Source organism: Rhipicephalus microplus, chromosome 7 (genome assembly GCF_043290135.1).
Source record: "Rhipicephalus microplus isolate Deutch F79 chromosome 7, USDA_Rmic, whole genome shotgun sequence".
Taxonomy (NCBI): Eukaryota; Metazoa; Arthropoda; class Arachnida; order Ixodida; family Ixodidae; genus Rhipicephalus; species Rhipicephalus microplus.
This window is the reverse complement of record NC_134706.1, coordinates 36,651,130-36,678,255: the sequence shown is the minus strand read 5'-3', so window position 1 is coordinate 36,678,255 and position 27,126 is coordinate 36,651,130. Positions and strand designations below refer to the sequence as shown.

Genomic DNA, 27,126 nt, shown 5'->3' with positions numbered 1-27,126 from the left:
TCATTCGTCTATTGTGGTACGATTATACTTCGCGTGTAAACACTTTTAACGTTATCGCCGCCACTGTTTTCGCACACATGTTTTGGCTACAGTTATTTCCCCGAGAGTTGTTTAAACCTGGAACAATTTACACGGTTGTGCTCGTCGTTTGGCTAAGTCAAATTTTATAGAAGCGATGTAAGGAAATACTTCCGTTTTGATTGTGGTTTTCTACGCCATCTTCTTTAACTGTTTTTTTCTTTAATAAATATACTCTCCATTTGTGCAATAAACCTGAAAACGGCTGTAGTGTTTGAGAGCTCCTGATTCGTCAACGGGTCTGAGCAGATAACTGTGGTTCTGTGTGGGCCGTTTTGCGTGTTTGCATTACTTTTACTTTATGAATATGTACCTACTATGCCCAAATGTCCTAATGATGTTTTGTGCGTCGTTTTGTGCTCTGCATCCCTTGGCAGGCAGACAGAATACGGAGGTGGGCAGGGGAAGCACGTGCTCTATAAGCCACCTTTGGCTACGCCTTTGTTCCACAATAAATCACTAGATTGAGGTACAGCGACGCCGACATACATATAATAACGTATACTTCAATGAATATTTACAAGTACAATCTTCACGTTAATTTTGTTTTCCGAAAATTTTCGCACGCGGCTGCATGACTCCGACCTTCTTACAGCACGTTATCACCGCTCAAGGATGGGGCGACGCTGATGGTGACGTCCATGATGAGGTCAGCGCCATTGCATAGGCGCTCGGCTGTGCTCATGTCCAACACCAGGCCGTCTCCGCTCCGGTCGGTCTCGGTCTGCGAGTGCAGGTTCCGGGTCCTGGCTGACCACGAGAGCCGGTGTTCGGCGCCGCGCAGTTCGAACCGGTACAGGAAGCGTCGTGCCTCCTCGCTCGACCCGATGAGCAGCACGGCGCCGAAGAAGCGGTTGCTCGAGGCCCTGTTGTTCCTCTTCCTGAGCATAACGACGAAGTCGCGGCCCAGGCACGTCTGCAGCGCCATCCAACAGAAGGGCTCGACGCGCCGGAAGTTCGTCGCCGTCACGACCACGTTCTCGCCTGTACGTTAATTTGCGCGGAAAACGAGCACTTAGTTAAAGGGCGTGTTCACGGACTACATGTGTCCTGCATGGTCTACCTGCTTGTATTATTACGAAGTCATCATATAAATAGCAACCTAATCTGCAAGCCTGGCCGTTTGGCAGATCTTATATTGATTGGATCGACTTCAACTAGGACTCGGTTTGGGTTTTCGCTTGATTTGCTTGGCTGCAAGTGTGGTCTGGTTGGTTTTATCAGCCGGTAGATTGCTTGTAAACCGGTTAATTGGTTCAGTTTTGGTTGGTTAGTAGAAAATTGTCATAAGCAAGCCCACCACCTTTCCGAGTACAGGCTGACGTATTGATGGCCTTCAAACAAGTCGGTTGCCAGTTGAATTCTCTGTCTGCCCATTCGATCAGCCGCAGACAAACGGTCAGTCGGCCAATTATTGGGTCGTTTGTTCGTTAGTCCATCTGGTCTGATTTACTTTGAGTCTATGCGATATCGTGTCTTTTAGTTTTAAGCTAGTTGGTTCGGTCGTTTGTCAGTCCGACGTACAGACCAACTGTGGACCCTGCTCCGTCATTAACTTAGCCGCGACCGACTTTCCAACCGTGTGCGGGTGGATGGTCGATACACTAGTCGTCTGTTAGTTGGCGGGTCCTCACGGAGTTACTGTGGTCGTCGATGGTCATATAACGCACCTGACTGACCAACCGATCATCCGTCCAGAGTGGGTTGGTCATCACACTGCTGGCATATCTTTCCACTTATCTGGCTGATTCACAGACCACCCAAGGCTTACTAATTGGTTGGTTTCGGTCAGGTTGGGTTATGGATTAGGTTGGCCAGTTTGCAGGATTTCTCAGACAAAGCTGCCCATACACTCAGTTCATCAAGAAACGCTAAATAATGAGCATGGTGACCGGGGTTAGTTAAGCACGTCCCGCCAATGGTCCCGCAATAAAGGGTGCAAGAACCATGCAATTTCTTTAACGGCTACAGAAGAAATAATTATGCAAAGGCATCGAATCAACTTAACTTTGCCAGCTTCAGGGAGGCTCGCAGCATATACCTTTCAGAAATTAAATTATATTTGTGAAAGAGAAAGAAGCGAGGAAACAGAGACCCGAGAAAGCATTTAAAGAAAACCACACACGTCTGGTTCTGCTTCCATGTTTTCTTGTGCTTGACTTGGTATTCCCGTCAATTTGACTCAAATACCTCGACTTTCTTCCATCGTTTGTTCTCGCTTACATCCTCAAAAAGGTACACAATGTAGAGATATCCATATCCACGGTTACAGAAACGCCTCCTAAAACAATTAGGCCTGGCACGTGAGCCACGAACGTGCTGCCCTCTCCCCTCCGAATTTCCCTTCTCCTTAGGTACGAAGGCGAGCGTCGGCTGGTCACAACAAAATGCAGGATGCACGGCCTCCGAGGTTTTGCGCTGGCAGGAGGCTCCCAATTGAAAAAAGAACGACGTTCCAGGCGCAGTTTTTCTATGAGACGTTGGAGATATCGCGCACGCTAATTTCCTGAAGACTCGACCAATGTTAAGGAAATTCGTCTCCGATAATATCTTGCGAAGTAAATTTTGCAAACTTTTCGTATTATTCGAGCAACTCATCCACGGCACCCTATATTAGATTGCAAACCGGCCGAGGAAAGGTCAAATTTGCAAAGTAAATACTATCCTACTCCTGCTACATGTGATACATATGGGGTTCTCGTAGCTCTACCCAGATATCGGTGTAAGAATAATTCTTACAGCGTGGACCATGCTCGAAAGATGGCTTCCGTTGGAGTCATTGAAACAGCGCTATTGTAAAACCAGCATGGGGGGGACGCAACGTATGCATGTCTCGTTTATATCGCTGTGCGGCTTCTTTCGTTATTTATACACACAGACAGCCCTTCCATGCTGTTATCACATTCAAGCAGAATAACTGCATTTGTTTGTATTTAAAGCCGTTATCGTGGAGTTCAAATACCTTAAGAAGCTGCATCCATGACGTCATGTGCAAGCTACATAGACGTAAGGAATGCTTTGCACGCAGCAGATGGTTCATTAAGTCACATACTAAGTGGTTGTCCCAAACAGCAGACCTTAGAGAACCTCTCTGAGAGCGATGGCGGAAAACGGTGCTTAGCTTTGATGTACAGGACCGATCTTAAACCTACACAGCATGACAGAGAGGCTACCAGAGGACAGGGCCCTTCGTCCTCCATCTAAGTGGTCTGGCCTGGACAAACAACTAGCAAGATCTCGAAATAAGGTTGTCTCGCTCAGTCATTCGTTCTATCTCGCTTTCTTTCTCGTACTACCACTGCGCATCAATCTGTGTCGTCTGTTTTTTTATGTGAACGCATTTCTTAGTCGGACGACGTCAGGCATCCGGCGTTGTCCGTGGCGGTGTTCGCGCGCCGGCAGGTGTTATCTCTCCGCTCTCACTCCATCTCACATAGCAACAGCTGCGGGCGCACGCGCTTATCCTCGCCCTTAGCAACCAGAGCATGAGGTGCGGGAGTGTGCAGGAGAGGGTAGGTGCAGTGATTAACCGCTCCTTCTCTCGCCGTTCACTCGCTCTTCCCTGCGCTACCCTCCCGTCCGCTCGCGCCTCGCTCTCGACCATTCACTTGCTGGGGGCCTGTGAAGGCGATGGCAGAAGTCGGTGAAGGCGAATGTCTGACGCCAACGGTACCCTCTCTCCGCGCAAGAAATGCATTCGTATTTCCTCATAATTACCTTCGGAAAAGTGGGGGCATTTTTCCTTAACCTGCAGCGCATACCGAGCATGAAGACCTCTAAAGCCTGCAATAACTGTCAGCCTCGTGAAATACGGTGCGGTTGGCTTTCATAAATTACAACGCACCAGGTTATCGAGCTTGGCGCTGTAAATGTGCGCACAGTCTGTGCGATACTCCACCTTGTAATCTCGGAACAAAGTCGTGCGTGCCGAGAACGTGTCCCACGAGCCTCTGCAGCGGTCCTCGCCACTTGCAAGACTTCCTGCCGAGCACGCAGCAACAGGGCCTGGATTCCAGCGCACAGAAAGCAATCACGCAAAGCCCGTTAGCGCGCGTGCAGGCAATTCAAGCTCTGCTGCCAGTGAAGTACTGAACGCTTACGCGGAAACGCAAACGAGCGGTTTCACCGGCAGAACACGTGGTACAGCAGTGCGCAAGAGCTATAAGCAATTCGTTCATTTGCGCAGCTGCACATGTGACTCACGTGATAGGGCACTTCTTAAGGCCCAGCCAAGTTAATTCCAGCGTCTTTGAGCTGCGTAAGAGCCACAGAATATCGTGTACACATCCTACATGACTGGTCCAACTTCATGTCGATGATATATAGTGTACTTCGATGCGTGCGCAAGCGGGAGTCAGGGCGCCCTGCTGGTGGGCTCGCATTGACCGAGTCTCCAGTGTGTCAGTGCGTTTCGTTTTCCACGACACTCGTGTGCTATCGCAGTGCGTTAGCAAAAACGAGCGCGCAGCTTTCACGTTTTGCTGCTACCGTCAGGAGCGCTGAGTGCATTTAATTGCACTGCGCAATCGTGCCGAGATTGCCGGCGGCACCGCGCAGCGTCTGTGCGTTGTCTTTTGGTGCAAACAATACCTACTGTATAGTCATATATGATAGCTTGTACGCCTAGTACAGTTTGGCAGATATATCACCAGTTGCATGGGTACCCCCCCCCCCCCTTTGACGCACAGTGGCACATCTTTATCAGATAAAAACATCCGGTAGCTTGAATCCCTTCTCCGACTATTTTAGTGAAATATGCAAGCATTGCCGATTTACCAGGCATACTTTCTCGCTTACGCACACGCAACTGTCGAAATCCCAGTCAATAAAGTTAACATACCTGCAAACAGGCGTTACACAACCGTCGCCCTTAAGTCTACAGTGCGCTTATTGACGGCACAAAGCGTCACTCCTCTCATTGCGATGACAGACGATGCACGTAATCGCACATGCTCTGCAAATGCACGGCGCTGCTCGATGGCCAGCCTCTCGGCATAAAGAAGCGAACTTGTCAGCCCCGCTTAGCCCCACCATCAGAGATCATCATAGAAAGAATGTGCGAGAGATATAAGGCACGTTTGTGGAGTGCCGTGCATGTGCCTCAATAGCGTGGTCTGTGGAGTCCAGGAAAATTATCGTCGCGGATCGTGGGGTCGTAGGTTTGACTCCCAAAGACACGACTTTTCTCATAGTATTTTCTTTCTCCTCCGTACGCTTCTGTTTCCGTGGCGGAAATACGCCACTGAGATCTTGGCAGAACCCGCCATACACTAATTTTGTGTTAAAATATTATTGATCGAAGTAACGAGAGTGTCTCCTTCTGGTTTAATTTAGTACCACAAGATTGTGTCAACAACATCGCCACTGCTGTGTCTATCCACCATGCATGCTATAAATACACTTATCTTGTGATAGTTGAGCTGACAAAGTAAGTGACCGACAAATCAAAATTTGTCGCGCTCTCTTCAGAACAGATGCTTGTCCACTAGGACAATATGAATGCGTGCTCCACAGTAACGTTTTTAAATAAATGAAGTAATGAGCTTACAGAGTGACATAATTCATAATTGGACCTCTAAGTTCTCTGAAACATGTCGTCAAGGTTGTTGCCAAATTGTAAAAATCACGTGCTCATCTCTGTTTTTGAGTGTTATTCAAACGTTCTGTCCGTTTATGTTTGTCCTGTACCTCAGCAGTATCATGATGTGTCTAGGGCGCGTCACACTTCCTGCAAGCTTTATGCAGACTTTAATCTCTGCACCTTTAGCGAATAAGTTAGGTGAAAAAGTCGTCATGAGAATGGTGATCGTAATGATACAATGTAATAAATATGTTAATAGCCATTACGATAAACAAAACATTCATCGACGATTACGATAACGCATGGCGATAATTTTGAGCGCAGATGTTTAGGCGTTTTGATTTGCGATCATGTGAAAAAAATGCTTATGCTTCGGTGGCTCACCCCTATAGATTCGCGTCAGCGGCGTTGAGTCCCTGCACGAGCAGCTTGTTTAGCAGCAGCGACCGACGACGCACGTACACCCTAAGTAGCGTAACGCATTCATCAGAAAGAACTGGCCGACCCAAGTTTGTGTATATACAGGTACACAGTTTACATCACAAAGAGAACGCCGTGTGTAGGGTGACTGGTGCGAACAGGTTCCCGCAACCCATTTCACACCAACAGCCTCAGATGGAGAGTCGAGCGACTGCCTCGCTAACCGGGAGACCACGGAAGGTGGGCGTGTTCCACAACAGCCGACGCACGACGGCGCACGCTACTGTGGCGCCGCCGTGCATCACTGCGCTCTGAAGGCTTGACCCCACGTATCCCTCGCAGCGCGTCAAGGCGAGACTTCTTTACGCGGCGACACGCGGGAATGTGGGTGCGTGGCTACGCGAAGCCGCAAGCTCTCTCTCTCTCTCCGTATGGGAAAGTGCTCCACACCACGTCCAATGGAAGCGCGCCGACGCGCTGCGACGGATAGGTGGAGTCAGGCCTTAAAAGATGAACTGCGACGCGACTGCTTACCCGCGCTCGCAGGAACTTTCATGCCTCTTCTTTTCAGCGATCAGCAGAGACGTCGTGCAACCCTTGGAGCGATACTTGCAGGGAAACAACGTGGATTCGGCCAGCTTTTCCAGCGCCAAGTTTCTGTTGTTCCCTGAACGCAAAATAACAGTGCACGGGTGAATCTAAGATACGTTGGGCACGTTCTGTGTTCTTTAATTATAGAGCCTCAACTACAAAAACTCAAAACCAGCTGCACCCCAAGTCAAGTCCCTACGATCTGCGGAGCATCGATTGACCTATGTTTCCCTTGTGTTTGTAATGTTTGCTTCCCCTTTTGTATACGACGGATATGCTTGTCTACGGCGTGCTTTTTATTTTCTTCAAATTAGTGTCAAAGTTACTACAATACAGTTAAAATAATACAATATGGGTCCAATATACCTTTCCTGGCTTCATTATCTGTCAGATTTCACTTATGATACAGTCAATATACGACAGTTTCCACCATCGCTTAACCAAATTTAGCCAACATTAGTGAAAATCAGCAAATACAAACAAAATTAGTCGACAAAGGAGCCTTGTCGATAAACCGTTAGCTCTCACGGAACCCATGACACACTACCGATGACGATTATCGATTACATATAGTTGATAACGTCGTCGCTTCGTTTTATCGATATATTGATAATTTTGTAATCTTACTAATTTTGCTACTGTCAATGCTATTTAAATATTTGTGTCTAAATTGCGTAGGATATTCTATTTCACTTTATACTGTGGGGCCTCCTGCCTATCCTTATCATGCACATCGTGCTGTGAATAAAAATTTTTGATCGAGTGATTGAAAAGAATGGCGGGAACCTTCTAAAAGAAGAGAGGCGTTGAGGAAGTCTGCGGTTGTGTGCACCGCTGTCAGAACTGCTTTCAACGTATTACTTAAACGCAAATTTGCAGTGAATAAAGATAAAGACAAAAATAAAGAAGGTACGCTAAAATAATCACATTGTTCTTGTCGAAGGCGACAGCCACATTCCTTTTCTTCTCAGTCGATGTTTTGATCCTCCACCACCACCTGCCGAAAGCTTACTTCAACTGGGATAATTCTGCACTGCCTCCAGGATTAGAGGCTTTGCAAGTTTCCACGCCTAACCTAGTTTCGCTTGGCCTCCGTGCTCGGCCAGCCTATGCCCAAGCGACGATGTCGTGTGATTACGTCATCACCACGCCACAAGTTTTGGCAATCTGTGGCGTCTTTCTAAAGGGAATAAACATTTTTGGGTGCAGAACCTTTCGACAAAAAAAAATCAGATAAGTCGGTCCACTCTGTAATATCTGAACTGTCTTTCCGAAAAGTTCTGCGCACAAAGAAAGTATGTTTCTTTAAGAATGCAAGATCAGCCAGTCCAAGTAGCGAACTCACTGTGACGTCACTATGGCGTCATACCGGGACGACATCAAGTGGTGAGTTTCGACATCACTGTTGTTGATGCCGCCGACGCCATAGGTGAATTTTTGCGTTTGATGAGGTTTTCGCATTTTAAAAGACTTGTTTCAAATAACTACAGGTCTTATTTATGCATTAAATATTCATTTATGCATGGGCATAATTACTCAACAACGTTGCTTGTCGAGCGAGTTGGAACATGTCGTTCATAATGGTATTGAGCGCAAACGCAAGACAGCAGACAAGTGTCTTTCACTTGTCTGTTGTATTGTGTTTGCCCCCAATACTGTTATGAAAGGCATAACAATTGCGCTTGAAATATGCCTCCACTCACCTTTGGGAGCACGGCACACCGGACACATGGTCACGTTCTTTCGGCAGGGGGCGCACAGGTGATGACCGTTCTCGCACTGCATGATGGGAGGCAGCGCGTAATTTTTGCAGACGGGGCACTCGAGCAGGCTGGACATTTGCGAGACGGACGTCGTCGTCTGAGCTCGGGGCGGGTCGAAAACGCTGGTCACGGAGGCCATGACTTCAGCCGCTGGTTGGACCTGAAGGAATACTGCGTAACAACGCACCAAGATTCGTAACGAAGGCCGATCGCGCACATCAGTTTCCGAACCATATTATAATGTTATCATGCAACACAGCGAAAGAAATTTCGGAGGCGTTCCTGATCCTTGACTCAAGTGTTTGGCGGGGCGTTAACACGTTGTCTTTCGAGTGTGCCATTGTGTATAAGATGGGTTAAGTTTGTGTTTCATCACGCTTCTGAAACGGAACTAAGATCCGGAACCAGTGCGAAAGAACGAGGACCTAAAAGGAATGCACACAAAACGACTGGCGCCGGACTCCCAAACCAACGTTTTCATAGAAAAATCACCGCCTATACGTCGTCACTAAAATAAAAAGCGTCAACGCTAAACAAATATTTTTATCAGGAAGTGATCCACGCCAGGCCAGCACGCCGCTCATGTCCTCACATCTTACCAGCTCTTAAGTTGTGAAATGGCCCAACACGGATGCACTAAAAGCAACGTAGTCAAATAAGTGGATGCATCCGAGTGTTATACAGCACTCACGGATTGAAACAGGACAGTTAATTCTCAAGTATACGCGCTTACTTTCATTTTCACCGTCGTACCGATGCTGCCGTTGGGGCAGCATCGGTACGATTTCTACTCTAACAGATAGACCAGAGCCAACATTTCCTTTAGAGACCAGATTCGTCGCAATGTGACGTAGTTCTTTGGAGCCATCAGGCATATAACGATCCTTATACTGAAAAATAAAATTGATGTCTCAACTAAATTTCAATCCATGAGTATACTGTACATCAGACCAGGCCTTCTGACGTCGCGCTTTTTATAATAATAATAATAATAATAATAATAATAATAATAATAATAATAATAATAATAATAATAATAATAATATTAATATAATGTAGAGAGGAAGAAAAATATGTGCCGCAGTGGGTCACGCCTTGAGGAAGAGGAGCCGAGCGCGAGCTGTTGCCCCGAGCGTTGTGTATCCTGCGTCGGTTCCTGCCGCCCGGTTCCCGCATCAATAGACCTGCTGTGCAAGCACTGCTTGTGCCAATAAACCCCGTTCCAGAGTGGTGGAGGTGCGGGGTAACTCAACCTGGAACTCCGCAACCGGAAACTACCTGCCATCCCAGACATGGCTGAAGAAACCATCCAGCAAGGTACGACCCAGCCTCCGATGGTCATCGTTCCCACTGCGCTACGCGTACGCGATCCACCTTTTTTCGACGGTACTGATGAGCAAGACGTCGAAGATTGGCTGTCGACATTTGAAAAGGTAGGCGCAAGCAACAAGTGGGACGACCCTTCGAAGCTGCAATATGTACCCTTCTACCTGAAAGAGGTGGCTAGTCTCTGGTTTAACAACCACCAGTCGGAATCTGCCACTTGGGGTGCCTTTAAGCTACGCATTGCCGATGTGTTCGGTCGCCCCGAGGTACGCAAGCTCCGTGCCGAACAGCGCCTACGGGGACACGCACAGCTTCAAGGAGAAGGCTTCACAAGCTACATCGAGGATGTGCTCGACTTGTGCAAGCGCCTTGACCCTTCAATGATTGAGGCAGACAAGATCAAACATATTTTGAAGGGGATAGACGACGACGCCTTCCAGATGCTGCTGGTCAAGGGCCCACGTACCGTGTCCGAACTCGCCACTCTTTGCCAGAGCTTCGAGGAGTTGCGCAAACAACGAGTCATGACACGGCGTCCAGCGGCTACCGATGAAACTCTCGCGGCATTGAGCCTGGGTGGAGACCACAGCGCAATAATGTCCGAAATCAAACGATATGTGCGCGAGGAGGTGGCCCGACAACTTTCGTGCCTGTCGTATCTACCGGCAACGGAACCCTCTTCTGAGCGTCTCGCGCCCGCCATCAGGCAGGTAATACAGGCGCAGGTCTCTGAGGCATTGCCGTCCGTCTCTCAGACAGCACCCGTCACCGCGCCATTGACTTATGCTGCTGTTGCTGCTACTCCACCACGACTTCCGCTTGGGCCGACTCCCCAGCCTGTACGAGTATCAACGACGCCATTTCCAGCAACACAACAGCGCTATAACGGAAACCCTTGGCGCACAGTTGACAATCGCCCGATCTGTTACGCATGCGGATATCCAGGTCACGTGGCGCGCTTCTGTCGCCGGCGCTTCGCAACGGGTCCGGCTGCACCTCCGAGGTACCCTGACTACTCTTTACCGGCCCCGTACAACGCGCAACGAGAACTGCCACGTCAATGCGACCGACAATCAGTGGAACGCGACCTGTCACCAACCGAACTAGACCACCGCCCTGCTGCCGACTACCGATCATTCGGTCCCCGTCGCTCATCCTCACCACGCCGCTACCGTTCTCCGTCCCCTCTGCGTCGCCGACCGAACCCTGTAGAGACGGAAAACTGACTGCCGCAGCTCCGGAGGCACGAGCTGCGAAATCGGCGCATTGTACAAGTCCTCGCCCGTCCCCCACAAACGTTCTGGAAGTGTTTGTTGAAGGTATACGAACTCTTGCGCTTGTTGATACGGGTGCCGCCGTATCTGTGATGAGTCAGAAACTCTGCCGTTCGATACGAAAAGTAACGACGCCACCTTCCGACGTATTGCTGAATACCGCGAGCACGCAACCTATTCGACCAGTCGGAGCATGCACGGCGAGAGTAAACATTCAAGACGTCCTGTACCACATCGAGTTTCTCGTGTTGGCCACTTGTGCCCACGACATGATACTTGGATGGGATTTTTTGTCACGCCACCACGCCGTAATTGACTGCGCTCGCGCGCAGGTGGAATTATCTGTGTTTTCAGACGCGCCATCTACCGACAATGAGTGCACTCACCTGGGCAAGCTTCTTGTTGCTTCCGACGTTGATGTTCCTCCTCTTAGTGCCATCGTTGTCCCCGTCAATCGCGCTGAATTATCCGGCTCTACCGTTGCGTTCTCGCCATCTGACGTTTTCAGTCGCCGCCACGGTACGTCTCTGCCATACGCCGTTCTGCCACCTCACCAGGATACTTCCGGAATCGTCGTTTGCAATCCTAGCTCATGCCCTCTCACCTTAAGAGCTCACGAAACACTGGGCTATGTTCATTCTGTTGATGACAACGTTATTGTGCCTATTGAGTCCCACGACCCTGGCCAGCAACTTCAACTGCACGCCGTTACTCCTCTTTTCACGCCGGATGACAACCCCTCGGATATCTTCAATCGTTCCATCGACAGCAAGCTTCCTCCAGATCAACGGGACCAGCTAATGACCCTTCTCCATGAATTCCGAGATTCATTTGACCTTCCTCAAAAGGCACTGAGTCAAACTAACACCGTCGCTCACACAATCTACACTGGAACGCACCCTCCTTTGCGGCAACGCCCCTACCGCGTATCACCCAAGGAACGAAGTGTAATTGCAGAACAGGTAGATGATATGCTTCAGCGCGGCGTCATCAAACCATCTTCTAGCCCCTGGTCTTCACCTGTGGTGCTAGTGAAGAAAAAAGACGGTTCGATTAGATTTTGTGTCGACTACCGGCGACTGAACAAAATTACCCGGAAAGATGTATACCCTCTTCCCCGCATCGACGACGCTATCGATTGCCTACAAGGTGCCGAATTCTTTTCTTCGCTGGACTTACGTTCAGGTTACTGGCAGGTTCCGATGGCAGAGTGTGACCGTCCCAAAACAGCATTCGTTACGCCGGATGGCCTATACGAATTCATGGTTATGCCATTCGGTCTGTGCAATGCACCTGCAACGTTTGAGCGAATGATGGACAGCATTTTACGCGGCCTTAAATGGCAGATATGCTTATGTTACCTCGATGATGTTATTGTATTTTCTCCTGATTTCCCTACCCACGTCGACCGTCTGCGCACCATTCTTCAGTGTCTTACCAAGGCAAACCTCCAGCTTAACCTAAAGAAGTGCCGCTTTGGGGCTCGCCAACTTACGATACTTGGTCACGTTGTGACAAAGGATGGAATTTCCCCCGACCCAGACAAACTTCGAGCCGTAGCAGACTTTCCGAAGCCGACTTCACTCAAAGAACTTAGGAGCTTCATCGGCTTGTGCTCGTATTTTCGTCGTTTCGTCCACAACTTTGCAACAATAATAGCCCCACTTACACAACTACTGAACGGTCCAGCTAATCTTTCTAACTGGACCCCGGCATGTGACGAAGCTTTCCTTACACTGCGCCGCCTACTTACGTCCCCACCGATTTTACGCCATTACGACTCAAGTGCCCCCACTGAAGTGCACACAGATGCCAGTGGCGTTGGTCTGGGAGCAGTACTCGCGCAACGAAAGCCAGGTATTCCAGAGTACGTCGTCACATACGCAAGCCACGCACTCACGAAAGCGGAGATGAACTACTCCGTAACTGAAAAAGAATGCCTCGCAATCGTTTGGGCGTTAAGCAAGTTTCGTCCTTACTTGTACGGACAGAGTTTCGACGTTGTGACCGATCACCATGCACTTTGTTGGTTGGCGTCGCTAAAAGATCCTTCAGGTCGCCTTGGACGTTGCGCTCTTCGACTACAAGAATTCGACATTCGTATCGTCTACCGCTCAGGACGAAAACACTCTGATGCGGACGCCCTCTCACGATCACCAGTGAGATCCACCGCAGACCTGCATTCGGACACCAACTTCTCCATCGCTCCCATTTCCGTCAAAAGCATGTCGTCTGAACAGCGGAAAGACCCATGGATAACATCTCTCCTTAACATTCTTTCCGACTCTTCAACGTCTGCGTACCCACGCGCTCTTCGCCGCCAAGCCACACATTTCGCGATACGGGACGCGCAACTATACCGCAGAAACTATCACGCGGATGGTCGTAAATGGCTCTTGGTTATACCACGCCACATGCGATCTGATGTCTGTGCGTATTTTCATGCCGACCCACAACATGCTCACGCTGGTGTGTTAAAAACATATCAGCGGATCTGCCAGCGTTACTACTGGCGTGGTATGTACACTTTTCTACGAAAATACATTCGGTCTTGTTCATTATGCCAACGACGAAAGACAGCTGCTCATTCACCCGGATTATTACAGCCTCTACCGTGTCCGGCGCACCCTTTCGACCGCGTTGGTATCGATCTATATGGTCCCCTTCCTTACACTGCCATTGGAAATCGATGGATCATTGTCGCCGTCGACCATCTGACGAGGTATGCTGAAACAGCTCCACTACCTACGGCTGGTGCACGTGACGTAGCCAATTTCATTTTGCGACGCTTCGTACTGCGTGACGGGGCACCACGTGAACTGCTAAGTGATAGAGGGCGTGTCTTTTTATCCGAAGCTGTACAACAACTCCTTCAGGCATGCCGCACGGTGCACCGCACCTCAACAGCCTACCACCCGCAGACCAACGGTCTAACTGAGCGCTTCAACCGAACGCTAGGAGACATGCTCGCCATGTATGTCAATTCCGACCAATCAAACTAAGATGTCATTCGCCCATTTGTGACCTATGCGTACGACACCGCGACGCAGTCAACCACAGGCTTCTCGCCTTTCTTTCTTCTACATGGGCGTGAGCCATGCTCCACCCTTGACACCATTTTGCCGTATCGTCCCGACGTCTCAGAGTTCAGCCCTCTTTCTGAAATTTTGCACCACGCTGAAGAGTGTCGTCAGTTGGCCCGATCATTCACCTCGGACAAGCAAGCATTCGAAAAAGACCGCCACGACCGCGACCAGCAAGTCGAGACTTTTGCCGTCGGCTCGCTTGTCTGGCTTCGACTGCCCTTCCACTCCCCAGGTCTGTCCGCTAAGTTTGCCCCCAAGTTTCACGGTCCTTATCCCGTCGTCGAACGTCGATCTCCTGTCACATACGTGATCGAGCCGGTCACGCCATCTACAGACAGGCGACGCCTTGGTCGTGAGACTGTCCACGTGAGTCGTCTCAAGCCATATCACGACCCACTCCTAATATCATCACCTTGAGTTGCCAGGATGGCTCGTCTTCGTCGCCGGGATATTGTAGAGAGGAAGAAGAATATGTGCCGCAGTGGGTCACGCCTTGAGGAAGAGGAGCCGAGCGCGAGCTGTTGCCCCGAGCGTTGTGTATCCTGCGTCGGTTCCTGCCGCCCGGTTCCCGCATCAATGGACCTGCTGTGCAACCACTACTTGTGCCAATAAACCCCGTTCCAATAATAATAATAATAATAATAATAATAATAATAATATTAATAATAATAATAATAATAATAATAATAATAATAATAATAATAATAATAATAATAATAATAATAATAATAATAATAATAATAATAATTTTGACGGCTTCTGAATCCCAAAATAACGATACGTTTATGAAGTAAGCCGTAAGAGAAGGCTCCGGTAATTTCGACCATCTCATATTGCGCACTGACATCGCACAGCCCACAGGATTCTTATCATTTCGCTTTAATCGAAATGCGGCCTTCGGGTCAGCAGCCGAGTTCTTCTTCAGTGCTTTTTTGTCAGTTCCACTCAATAGTATACCGCGAAACAAAAGAAAGATTTTAGCGAAGACTCTTCGAAAGGACTCCCTTTTTAAATAGCGAAGCGCTGTGCTTCGATAAACCCCCAAGTTCCCAATTTTAAAACAAACTGTCCGTTAATGCGTTCGGTCAAAGGTTCTCTGGGTGGCTCCGATCTTCTATAGCTGTCTACATCGGCGGTGCTACGAACAGCACAGGGACTGAGCGCCCGGCTGAAAGCACAATGGCACGGAAGCAAGAACTCCATTTAAGCCTATTGTTTCAGTTTACATTGCTATTGCTCAAACGTGCTTAAGATGCGGTTCTCCTAAATGCTCGCCATGACCCCAATCACCGATATTCAGGATGAGCACGTTGTTCAGTGTTACTAAATACGCATGAAAACGCCGTCCTCACCTTGACGTGGCGTCAATTTCGCACTTGTTCTTGTTCGCCTATTGCCCATGGCGCCTACCCACTGCGGGGGATCGGCCAAGAATGGAGTGGTTTTATAAAATAATGTGCAGTTTTACAATATAATGCAGGTTATATCATAGAAATATCACGGATGATCCAGCAAATGTTGGTGCTTGATCTAATGCATATAAATATATAAATGCTGAGATAGGTCAGGTCCGGTTAGGTTAGGTTAGGCCATACCTTGTCTTGTCTTGTCTCCTAGGAGATCTTGGCTCATACCCACATGGAGGATTGGCCACAATGTACCTCATAATAGATCATTTTTTACAACGCTTGCTAAAAAAATAAAGAGAAATTAGATAGGAACAATAATAATGTTCCTTTGAAAAAAACGTGAAAAATTGCAGCAGAATGCGATAAACCAGAATATATAAAACAAATTAACGAAAATGAGGAAGGGGGAGAAATAATTGGATATATCTGGCAGTACCACTAGCAGCGTATCCTTCCGGTTGCCTGAATGAATTTATGTAGCGCTGACAGAATAGCACTGCGGCCCACACCCAACTAACTGGCTCCAAACGATAATAGGGTGGATGTATTGACTGGCCATTCGAGCATATTAATCGGTCTTTCAAGAATTATTCGGCGCAGTGAGGCGAAGCGGCGGCATCTGAGAAGAAAGTGATGTATTGTTTCCGGTTCATTGCAAACTACACATAGTTTAGTTATTGAAAATCCTGATTTGTTGAGATAAAAATTTAACAGAGGAACTCTACAGCGTCACCTCACATTGACGGGAAAGGCATTTTGCGGTGTTCCATGTGAATTGCAAGTGCCGAAATTCTTCAGATTGTAGAAGCGACGTTTTGTTGATTTTTAGGATTAACAGGCGTTTGAATCGTTCGGCAGTAATAAAAGGAAACTGTGGAGCTACTATCACCACCGGGAAATTTGAAGATGCCGAAGCGAGCGAATCATCAATTTCATTTAGTTTAATTCCAGCATGCCCGGGGACCCAAATAAACCGAGCTTCTGATAGGCTATGCGGTACGAGAGACCAAAATATCCTGAGAAGAGGAGACTTCTTTGCGGACCTTAGATGTGTACATACAGACAAAGCATCCGAAATAATAATAGCTTTTGATTGCTGATAATTTAGTTTTCCAAGAGCCAATGTAATAGCCAGGAATTCTGCAAGATAAATTGGTGTGAAGTCAGGCAATCGGAGCGCAAAAGACCAATTAAGCTGATAAGAAAAAATACCTACTCCAGCCTTCTGAAGATTTTGCGTTGCGTCCGTCGAAATTACTACGTATTTAGGAAAATGACTGAGATGGTCTTGAAGGAGGCCCTCCAGAACATGCTTTGGAAGTAATTGGCATTTTTCGGAAAAATATCATCGAAAATTAAGTCAACTGGCACCGAGCATTGGGTTTGGGGAGTTAAATTCCGGAGGGAAACGTGAAGATTTGATAACAGAGACTCGACGAAAATGACTTGGGGCCTTTGATAACGAAACCACGGGCGCTGAAAGAAAGAAACTGGATGTTTGATGAAAACTGTCTGTGAACAGAAGAGCGGCGCATCGTAAAGTTTTAAAAATGTTTGCACAGTAAGCTGTCGAAATCTAGCATCAAGTGGAATGATTCTAGCTTCCAAATAAAGCACGCTATTCGCGACACACCTAGGTAGCCCGAGACACAGCCGCAGGGCTTGCCTTTCTAGCAATATAAGAGGTCTTAATTTGTACTCAGCACTTCCAGAAAACAGAACGCAGCCAAACTCCAGCATTGGGCGTACGTAAAGTTTGTATATCATAAGTAACGTATCCCTGCGCATCCCTGAATTCTATTGCAAAACTGGCGGAGCAATCCTACGGCGCTTTCGGTGTTTGATTCTATTTGTTGCGGCCAATTTAAATTGTCCACGTAAACAATACCAAGATATTTTAGCGCTGTTACTTGTGGAATCGGATCATTTCGATAATGCAGTGAAAGAAATACGGGAACGGATAGAGAGAATACAAGCAGAGCATATTTGCTTACATTAAGTGAAAAAGACAGCCCGCCAAGCCATACCTCAAGCTCACTCAAATATGACTGTAAGATTTGATACAAACTATTGATATCTCGGGATGACGAGAAAAAAGCAATATCATCGGCGTAGACGTAAAGAGGAACATTTTTATGAACGGGAATAGATGATAATATTATATTAAATAAAAGAGGTGACAGGACTGATCCTTGCGGAACACCTCTCGTTTGCTTATATGAGGCAGAAGTAATTCCCTCGTGGCAACAAAAGAATTGTCTCTCAAAGAGAAACTCCTGAACCCAAGATATAATGTACTTGGGAACCTCACAGTCCACTAATCTTGAAATTAATGTACTGTATTCCACACTATCGTAGGCTTTTGCGATATCTAACGTGACTAATGCAGAAAGCTCACCAGATACTTTTGCAAGGCAAATTCGGCTTTCCAAATCAACATGAGCCGACCATATAGAGCACCCCTGTTGCACAGGCAAGTGCGAACCTATCTCCACAAATGTCAAGGTTTTGGTTCCGGTTTGGGAACGTGTTCTCTTGCCTCGGCCCGCTAGCGTTGTGTACAGCTTGTTCTATATAGTAATGAAAATAGTTCCATGAGTGTTCACCTGGATCTTGGCACTGCAGTTAATATTGTCACGACGCAGACACAGCAGGAGTTCGATATAGAAGAGCTCACTTTAATTAAAAATGAAAGGCGCTCGGAAAGAGGACCGGGCAAGAGCTTCGTCTTCCTCTCTGGCTGTGCGAGCTCTCCTCTGCAGGTTGAATGCGGCATTTGCCTCCCTCCAGGAAGAGCATCGACCCGATGCTCGGCTACAGTATACGCGGTGTATCTATAGTTGACGTATTACGCAACTGGCTCACTGCAATATGGCTTCATCCGCACAACGTGTACGATTTCAGATTTTTGAGCTCGCGAGGAACTGTCAGGGATGACCTCATAATTCACGTCACTTAGGCGCCGTATAACATTGTAGGGACCAAAGTACTTCTTCAGTAACTTTTCACAAAGGCCGCGTCGGCGAATAGGGCTCCAGACCCACACTTTCTCGCCAGGTTGATAAGTGACGTATCGGTGTCGCAGGTTATAACGTTGTGCGTCGTAACTCTGCTGTCGGGCGATTCGCACGCGTGCTAGCTGCCGTGCCTCTTCAGCTCGTTGGGTAAAGGCTTGAACATCCGTGTCTGTATCCTCGCAGTCGTGCAGCAGCATGGCATCAAGCATTGTCGTCACTTCACGGCCATAAAGAAGACTAAATGGCGTGCTCCGTGTAGTTTCCTGCTGCGCCGTATTATAGGCAAACGTCACGTATGGTAGAACGTCGTCCCAATTTTTATGATCCACGTCGATGTACATACTAAGCATATCAGCAATTGTCTTGTTGAGGCGTTCTGTTAAGCCGTTGGTTTGTGGGTGGTAGGAGGTAGTTTTTCGATGCGCTGTTCCACTCAACTCAAGCACTGACTTCAGGAGCATAGCCGTGAAAGTGGTACCTCTGTCTGTTATTATAATTCTAGGAGCGCCATGCCTCAGAACGATATTTTCAATGAAAAATCGTGCCGCTTCTACTGCGGTTCCACTTCATAAAGCCTTTGTTTCTGCGTAGCGAGTAAGATAGTCCGTAGCGACAATTACCCACTTATTTCCAGTATGCGAAGTCGGAAATGGTCCAAGGAGATCCATTCCGATTTGTGCAAAAGGCATGGTGGGCACTTGAACTGGTTGCAACAATCCGGCTGGTTTTAAAGGTGGCGATTTTCGTCGTTGACGATCGAGGCACGTGCGGACGTAATGCTTTACAGTGCCTGAAAGCTTCGGCCAGTAGTACTTTTGTTGGATTCTGGCCAATGTACGCGTGTATCCGAGGTGGCCGGAGGTTGGCTCATCGTGGCAAGCGCTCAGGATCTCATCGCGAGTGGATGTCGGGACGACAAGTAAGTGGGCATTTCCGCTGGGGGCAAAGTTCTTCTTGTATAGGACACCACTGCGCAAGCAGAATGATGGCAGGCTCCTTGCAAATATCTTGGGAACGCTTGTAGACTGGACGTTAAGAAAATTAATAAGAGGGAGCAACTCACTGTCTTCTTTCTGCTTAGACGAAATGGTGACCGTGTCGACGACTCCTAAAAATGCTATGTCATCATCTCCTGAGACATCATCTTGCTTTATAGGCGACCTAGATAAGCAATCAGCATCAGAGTGCTGTCGTCCCGACTTATAGACGACCGTCATATCGAATTCTTGTAGGCGTAAGCTCCAGCGCGCTAGCCGATCGGATGGGTCCTTCAAGTTGGTCAGCCAGCAAAGAGAGTGGTGGTCGCTGACTACGTGGAATGGACGGCCGTAGAGGTATGGGCGAAACTTCAGAACTGCCCATACTACAGCAAGACATTCCTTTTCCGTTGTGGAATAATGGGACTCGGCACGGGAAAGCGTCCTACTTGCATATGCAATCACTCTCTCGGCTGAGTCTTGCCACTGGACGAGTACAGCGCCTAAAGCTACGTTGCTGGCATCAGTGTGGATCATGGTTGGAGCGTCCTCGTCAAAGTGAGCAAGCACAGGGGGTGTCTGCAGGCGCTGTCGTAGACCGTCAAGTGCTGCTTGTTCCTCTTCTGTGCTGCTTGTTCCTACAGTGCTGCTTGTTCCTACAGGTCTGGTGCATCTGTAGACAGATGTCACGCCAGCCGGAGAGACCATCTTTAAGAATGCTTCAGGACTAATGTTAGTTGGAACATTACGAACAATGCCCTTCACGCAAGCAAGATGAGGGGGGATAAAAGCGCGAACAGCAATGAATGAAAATCTCGTGGCGGCCAGTAAGTCTGTTAAGTATTGAATATTTGAAGACCTGCATAGTATGCCAGTCTTGCCGAAACGCCTCACCTCCGGGATGTCCAGAAAATGACCGCTTATGTGGCGAAGTTCTTCTTGGAACACCTCCGTTTCACTCAACCGAATGGCTCCACCATCAGTGGGCACAAGCGCGACAGGCAAACTGCTTACGCCGTTTTTGAGGAAACACTCCAGTGGTACCGATTCAACAGGACGACTGGCTGACCAGGGCGAGCCCTGGCCGGGGCCGGAGACCGGCATTGATGGCTCCTGAAAAATCAGCAAAAAGAAATTCTACCACTAATAAAGAACCAAAAGTGATGAGTGTGGCCGATCTCCTTTCACAGGCCGTGCAATCGAAAGCGCCAACTACTGTAGGAACGATCGCCTTCTTCGCTCAGGCCTTCTTTGAAACTGCCTATATGTGGGCCATACCTGTGCCCACATATAGTTTTTCTCGTCTTCGTGATGCAGTCGCTTTTCTTATACGCCACGCGCCCATTAGAGAGGTGGTGATGATGATTCGTAGAAGAATGGTACAATCCAGCACGGAGGATTGGCCAAGACTCGTGCGGAAATATAAATTGTGAAACACAAAATACAGAAATGAAAACGTAGAGCGAGGAGAAAATGAAGGCAGAGCATATGTGATGAAGATAATCTTTGGGGAAGCAAAAGTGAGTGTGATAACTTTAGTGTCCTTCTTTGTAATACATGAACGAGTTAGTTTGTATTGTTAAAGTAAATGGATAACGTGTACGCAACCATTCGAAAGCTGGCTTAAAAGAAATGGTTACGTTAAGAAAACGAGCACAAACTGAGAACCAAAACGAAAGTTAAGTATAAAACAGCGTTTGGATAAAAAGATGGGTGTAAAAGTAATATTATCTATTTTTAAGACACATTCCGATTAATATGTGCTGTTTACCGTCACGAAACCACCGTATGATTATTAGAGACGCCGTAGTGTTGGGATCCAGAAATTTCGACCACCAGGAGTTCTTCAACGTGCATCCGAATCTGAGCACCTGTGCCTATATACAGCATTTTTGCATCCATAGAAAATTCATTCGCCGCTGACGGAATTCAATCCCGTGACCTGCGGGTCAGCAGCCGAGTACCTTAGACACTAGACCACCCCGGCAGGGCAAAGGACACATTCTGCGAAGCGGCAATAATTCAGTCTTAACGTTCATTCGACGGCGACCCAAGTCTAGGATCTATAAAGTTCTACATCTCACCCATTCCGATTCACCCTGAGAAGATAGAAAGAATCAGCCGAGACGACCGTCATCTTGTTTTCCAAGCCTAATATGGCTATAGACAAGTTCTGCGTCCGTGTTGGACTACCGCGGGGTCACAAACACACAGCTACCCGAAATAATGTTTAAGAATTTTCTAAACGGTACTTGATCGCATTATTTTCTAGCCTATTCTAGTTATGAGTGCTTTGTTTGGGTAAGCTACAAAGGCGGAACGCATTCATTCACAAAGCTTTATTATTAGTGTCTGCGAAGACAGTAATAATAAAGCTGCGAAGACAAGGGGATTATTGTGACGAAATCAAAATGAAGATGGTATTCTCTACACCGTGGCAGCTCTGTGGTGATCGATTTGTTCAACATCCCTTTTTAAAATTAAAATATCTTTCCTCATATTAACCACTGGTTTTATAGGCCATCCACCGCCCGTAGTGGGTAGGAGCAAAAATCAAGGTACAAGTGCCGTAGCACAAGCAAGTAAGGCACCCGCCCACAAAATTGTTTGTATTGTTTGTATCCTCTAATCCATGGCTCGTACCCACTCTGGGGCATTGGCCAAGAGAACATATAGTCTCATATGGACGATAACTGCATTATTGCTTACAACGAAAAAAAAGGGGGAGGGAGTTGTATAGTGAAGACAGTATGTTCAAAAAAAAAAGAAAGAAACCAAAGATTTAGATAGTGAGAAAAAAGAATCAACAACAAAGTAGACACTAATAGCTACAACTTGATCTTGGGAGCCGACCAGACAGCTGGTCTTGCCAAACCCGATTAATTTGGTATGTCACGAATTTATCCTGAATTGAAAATTACTTTTCGACCCGTTTTCTTGAGTATCTGTTAACGTGGGCTTTATGTTGAAAAACGTTTAGAGTCTTCAATAAAATTACACACCGCATCGAATGCATTTCTGTGGCAATTTCCCAAAACAGAAGCACCAAAACATAGAAAGTTTTTTGTGGTTAAATTTAAACCTAGCTTCGCAAATGGAATATCTAAAAGTCGTTTCCTAATTAATGCATAGTTACCACATGAGCCAAAATAATGTTCAATAGTTTCTGATTCTTCGCAAAACGGACAAAGGGGGAGAGTGTCAGACCAGCTCTGAGTAAATAAACATTTAATGGGGGGACACGGCGCCGGAATCTGGAGATTATAATTTCAACTTTTTTTGACGGACTCCACTGGGCTTTCCATGGAAATTTGAGGTGCTGATAATCTGTCCATTGTGTGATATTTTCTTAACTATCTGTAAAAATAGTGAACTTCCTATATCTAACTCCTGATAAGTATTCTAACTCGAAATATTGGGTAGCTTCCTCTTCGCCCACCATCGCCAGCCACGCGCCCTCGCTCGAGCCGCGTGCATGCGATGGTGGACGGTTACAGAAGAAGAATGATCTGGACGGCTACGTGGCTCATTTTCTTGCTGCCATGCACGGCCGAGTCGCAAGAGCAGCCTTCAGCACAAACGGGCGGCCATGACGAGCGACCGCTACGACAGCTGCCGCCGCCGCTTCGGCCACCGGCGCCAGTGCCGAGGCCCGACTTCTGCCAAAAGCCGTACAACGAGTCGCACATCATGTGCAAGGGCGACCCGTACCAGACGTGCATCACGTACTTCACCAACGCGTCCTTCATGAACACCAGGATCCTCTGGGTGCACAACCACTATCGCAGTCACGTGGCCCTGGGTCGCCTGGGTGACTACCCGTCGGCCGGCAACATGCTCGAGATGCGCTGGGACGACGAGCTCGCCAGGGTTGCTGAAGCTAAGGGCAGACGGTGCGCCAACCGGATGGGCCAGGTTCGCAACCCCACTGACCCGCTGTACGGGACCAACGACTTTCCCGACGTCGGCCTCAACGTCTACACTCAGTGGGGCAATACCGAGACGACGCCCATCATCTGGCGCATCGTGGTCCGCAACTGGTTCGACCAGAACATCGCCCTGCCCAGGAAGGAGCTCGTCAAGTACGAGGACGCCATCAACACGCAGGACTTCGTCCAACTGGTCGCGGCCGACACGTACGCCCTCGGCTGTAGCTACACACGGAACTTCATGCCGAACATGCGGCCCCAGCCCAATCTCTTCCTCTACGTCTGCTTCTATGGGCCGAAGGCGCCCTTGACAGGAAAGCCCGTCTACCAGCCGGCGCCATTCTGCTCGCTGTGTCCGGAAGACACGACGTGCGATGTGTCCACTGGGCTTTGCGTGCTCAGGGGCAAGAAGCCCGGTCCCGCCAGGCCTCCGCCCGATCACTCAGGCGAGCGCCCGCCCGACCTCAAGAATGGCAGCAACTCCTACTACGACGCAGCTGTCACCGTCGCCGAGATGTCTTTACTCGTCGCGGCCGCCATAGTCGTCCACAGATGGCGCCAGGGCATCGACTAAAGTGGTTACAATGTAGAGCTAATGTATAGGGTGGCGTATGGTTTCCACATCCACCCACTCTAGACTGAAAGACGGAACGACCAATGTTCAACATCTGGCGAGATTGTAGAACTGGAGCGAATATTACGGGATCACATTATTATTTCTTTTATTCTCTTTCTTCACGTGTCTGTCTTCGCATGCACGATTTTGTATGTTTTATATTTGCTTCACGGATTTTACTCAGTATATTGCATAAATAAAGCACAATAACTGTGTCAACGGCAAGAAATGTCGCTGTGTATACTTTCGATTCACTGGAGCTGCCTAAGCTAAAGGTAATAACCGGGACACTAATTTGCAAAAATATTTTTTTTCGTGTTAAAAAATTCGCTATTTCATAATACCAAGAACACGACGCTTGCGCCGGTAAGACGCTTGGTGAGCTAGAAAATGCGCTAAACATCTGAGTCGTGACACCACTTAGCGGTTTCCACACCCTTCACCACGACGTCGCATATTTTTACGACACCTTCGAGTTACTAATCGTTAAAAAGGACTCGTCGTCCACTGCGGTGATCAGATGCTGAACATAGCAAGATTTAGGAAGTTCTGTCTAGCCAATGGCGCCAAAGTGCGATACACTTTGTAATACCCCACGTGCAGAGATTTAAGTGAAAAACTTAAAAACGAAACTTCGAACTTTATTTTCTCCTCTATTACAAAACACACGATGATGAAATTAACGACAGCCTTTTAAGTCTACCCCGCCACGGTAGACTAGAAGCCAAGGTGCTCGGCGGCTAAACCGCAGGTCACGGGATCGAATCCCGGCTGCAGTGGCTTCATTTTCAAAGGAGGCGAAAATTCTGTAGGCCAATTTGAGTGCACGTTAAAGAATCCCAGGTGGTCGAAATTTCTGGAGCCCCTCACTACGGCGTCTCTCATAACCATATCGTGATTTTGGGACGTTAAACCTCGGTTATCTTTTTTTAGTCACGGTGTGCACAAATGTACACGCCAACTTCATTGACAGGTCACGCACCCCATGTTTCATCAAATCACTTGAAACAGTGTGAACATTCACACAGCCCTTCTAAGTGGACAACTGGTGATCATTTAACTTCATTATGTTGTATATTGCTGCAGTGTCATGTTGATTTGATTGATATGCGGGGTTTAACTTCCCAATACTATCATATGAACTGCCATGCTGGAAGATTGTTCGACATCACGCGTTCCAAGACCAACGCTAAAATTACTTTTCCTTCACTCGAAACGAATACAACTAAACAAACATACTGTGCACGCATTTTGGGCCTAAACGCGCATTCATTTTATGAAAGTACTGAAGCGAACTGATGAAAAATATTTAGATAACAAGTTACACCCTTATTAACTTTTATTACAAAAGCTCACAAACCAAAACGCTTTCCTTCATTTTCTTACTTGCATTGGCCTTGTCAATATGCCCCACAAATTTGACGAGTTTCTGACAGCGCATCATTATTCGTCACTGAAAGGGTTAGAATTCTTAAACACACTATTTACTAATCTAAACAAGTTCAATGTTTTTGCTTGGTGTACCTTCAAAACGTTATATGCACAAAAAAAAGTCACAGCTTCGGCAAAGGCCAGAACAACGAATGAGATGGCAGCACATGAGGCTTTTGCAAAAAGTCACGTAAGAAGATTTTGGAGCCGTGAGAAAAAAAGTGTAGTGAGCAAGGTCGATTGTGCTTGAATTGACAGTAATGCAGTAACCACAATATTCAAAAAGATGTAAGAATACTTGACTGCGTGAAGTCCAACGGGAGGCCAAGTCCATGTTTGGCGTATAGAGACATGCCAAGCCACTGGTTTTCACGTCGAAGTACGTTGACGTTGAAGTCTCCAGTGACTATCACCGGGACATCCTGTAGGCACACCGCACGAAAGTTGTGCAGTACTAAGTTCATGACGTCAGTCCACAAGGTTTCTGGTGAGATGTACGCTGTTTCGGCGACAAATTCATGCGATGTTTTAATGGTGCAAGCGTCACCACAACTCATTTGTGATCAAGTGCACAGTGTTGTTGAGACATTTGACCTCGTTCACGAATGGCTTCACAATTCAGGACGTTTGTGTGTGTTTACGTGATTCCTGAAGAATTGTGTTGTGCGTAGTTTACAACCACTGGTCTTGGTTTCATAAATTAAAGAATAATATTAGCGGCGTCTTAAACTTGGTTATTGCAGCGCGCTGAAGAGTTGGGGGTCACCGGTTCACATGTCCGGTGGTTGTCTTAGAACTTTTTCTTCCAATTTATTTTTCTTGGTGGCTTTCATAGATCTATACATACTTATTTATGTATAGTATGTATTACATGACGGTGACGGCAAATATCAGCCCATAGTGTGCGTACAATTGCTTTCGGAGTAAGATCAGGTAAGGGCATGCGCACAGAAAATGAGTACGTGCCAAACAGGTTCTAGCATATATTACGTGTAGCATTGCACAGAATCATAGGCGCGAAATCACCGACACCCTCGTGCGGTGATTTTTTGATGGCCCTGTATCCAAGCCACCTAGAAATTTTTCTAGGTGGCTTTGTCTGTACTGTTCATTGTTCCTAATATCGTATTTGTTAGTGAATTCTCATTTATGTAATAAACATTCTTTACATCAGGATGCACACAAAGACTGATTTACAAGCTAGAGAAAATACATGCAACATTACAGAGAACCAAGGCGCGTCTTTTCGGCACCTCACCCTTGTCTAAACGGGCAAGAAGCATAGGAATACCGACAGCTACAGGCGAAATTCTACCCGAACCCTGTGCACCTCCACAGGAGCTGCCCGCACTTATACCCAGAAAATAAATGTAAGCTATGTGTAACTGAAAGGGCGTCTCATAAACATATAATATGAAAAAGCCCCAACTTATCAACAAGTTTTCCTGAGGCCCTCCGGAAGCAGTGGTGGCTTGTGCTGCTTAGCTCGGAGGTTAAAGACCAAAAATGGGCTATGGAGCAGGCTAGCGAGGCTGTACGGAGACAAGGTCTCCCGGTACCTGCTTATGTCGTCTCGCCCGGGCCACACACGTCCCGGATACGGAAATAAAGTTGATTCATTCATCAGG

At 47.5% G+C, this 27,126-nt stretch overlaps 1 protein-coding gene across 1 annotated transcript; it reads right to left on the bottom strand.

Moving 5' to 3' along the window:
* Nucleotides 1–667: 667 nt before the first annotated feature.
* Nucleotides 668–8,593, bottom strand: LOC119179261 (E3 ubiquitin-protein ligase Siah1-like). The gene is made up of 4 exons (XM_037430331.2): nt 8,374–8,593; nt 6,614–6,746; nt 3,977–4,083; nt 668–1,062 (listed from the first exon to the last, which is right to left on the bottom strand). Exons 1-4 carry the CDS (start codon nt 8,570–8,572, stop codon nt 668–670), a joined length of 834 nt encoding a protein of 277 aa, XP_037286228.1. The 5' UTR covers nt 8,573–8,593.
* Nucleotides 8,594–27,126: the final 18,533 nt, after the last annotated feature.

What these genes read in the sequence shown, in the direction of transcription:
- LOC119179261 (XM_037430331.2), bottom strand. Translation starts at nt 8,572, where the DNA reads ATGGCCTCCGTGACCAGCGTTTTCGACCCGCCCCGAGCTCAGACGACG. An exon ending in GAAAGTTCCTGCGAGCGCGG is followed by an intron (nt 4,084 to 6,613) that starts GTAAGCAGTCGC and finishes GCTGGAATCCAG; the next exon opens with GCCCTGTTGCTGCGTGCTCG. An exon ending in CTTTGTTCCGAGATTACAAG is followed by an intron (nt 1,063 to 3,976) that starts GTGGAGTATCGC and finishes ATTAACGTACAG; the next exon opens with GCGAGAACGTGGTCGTGACG.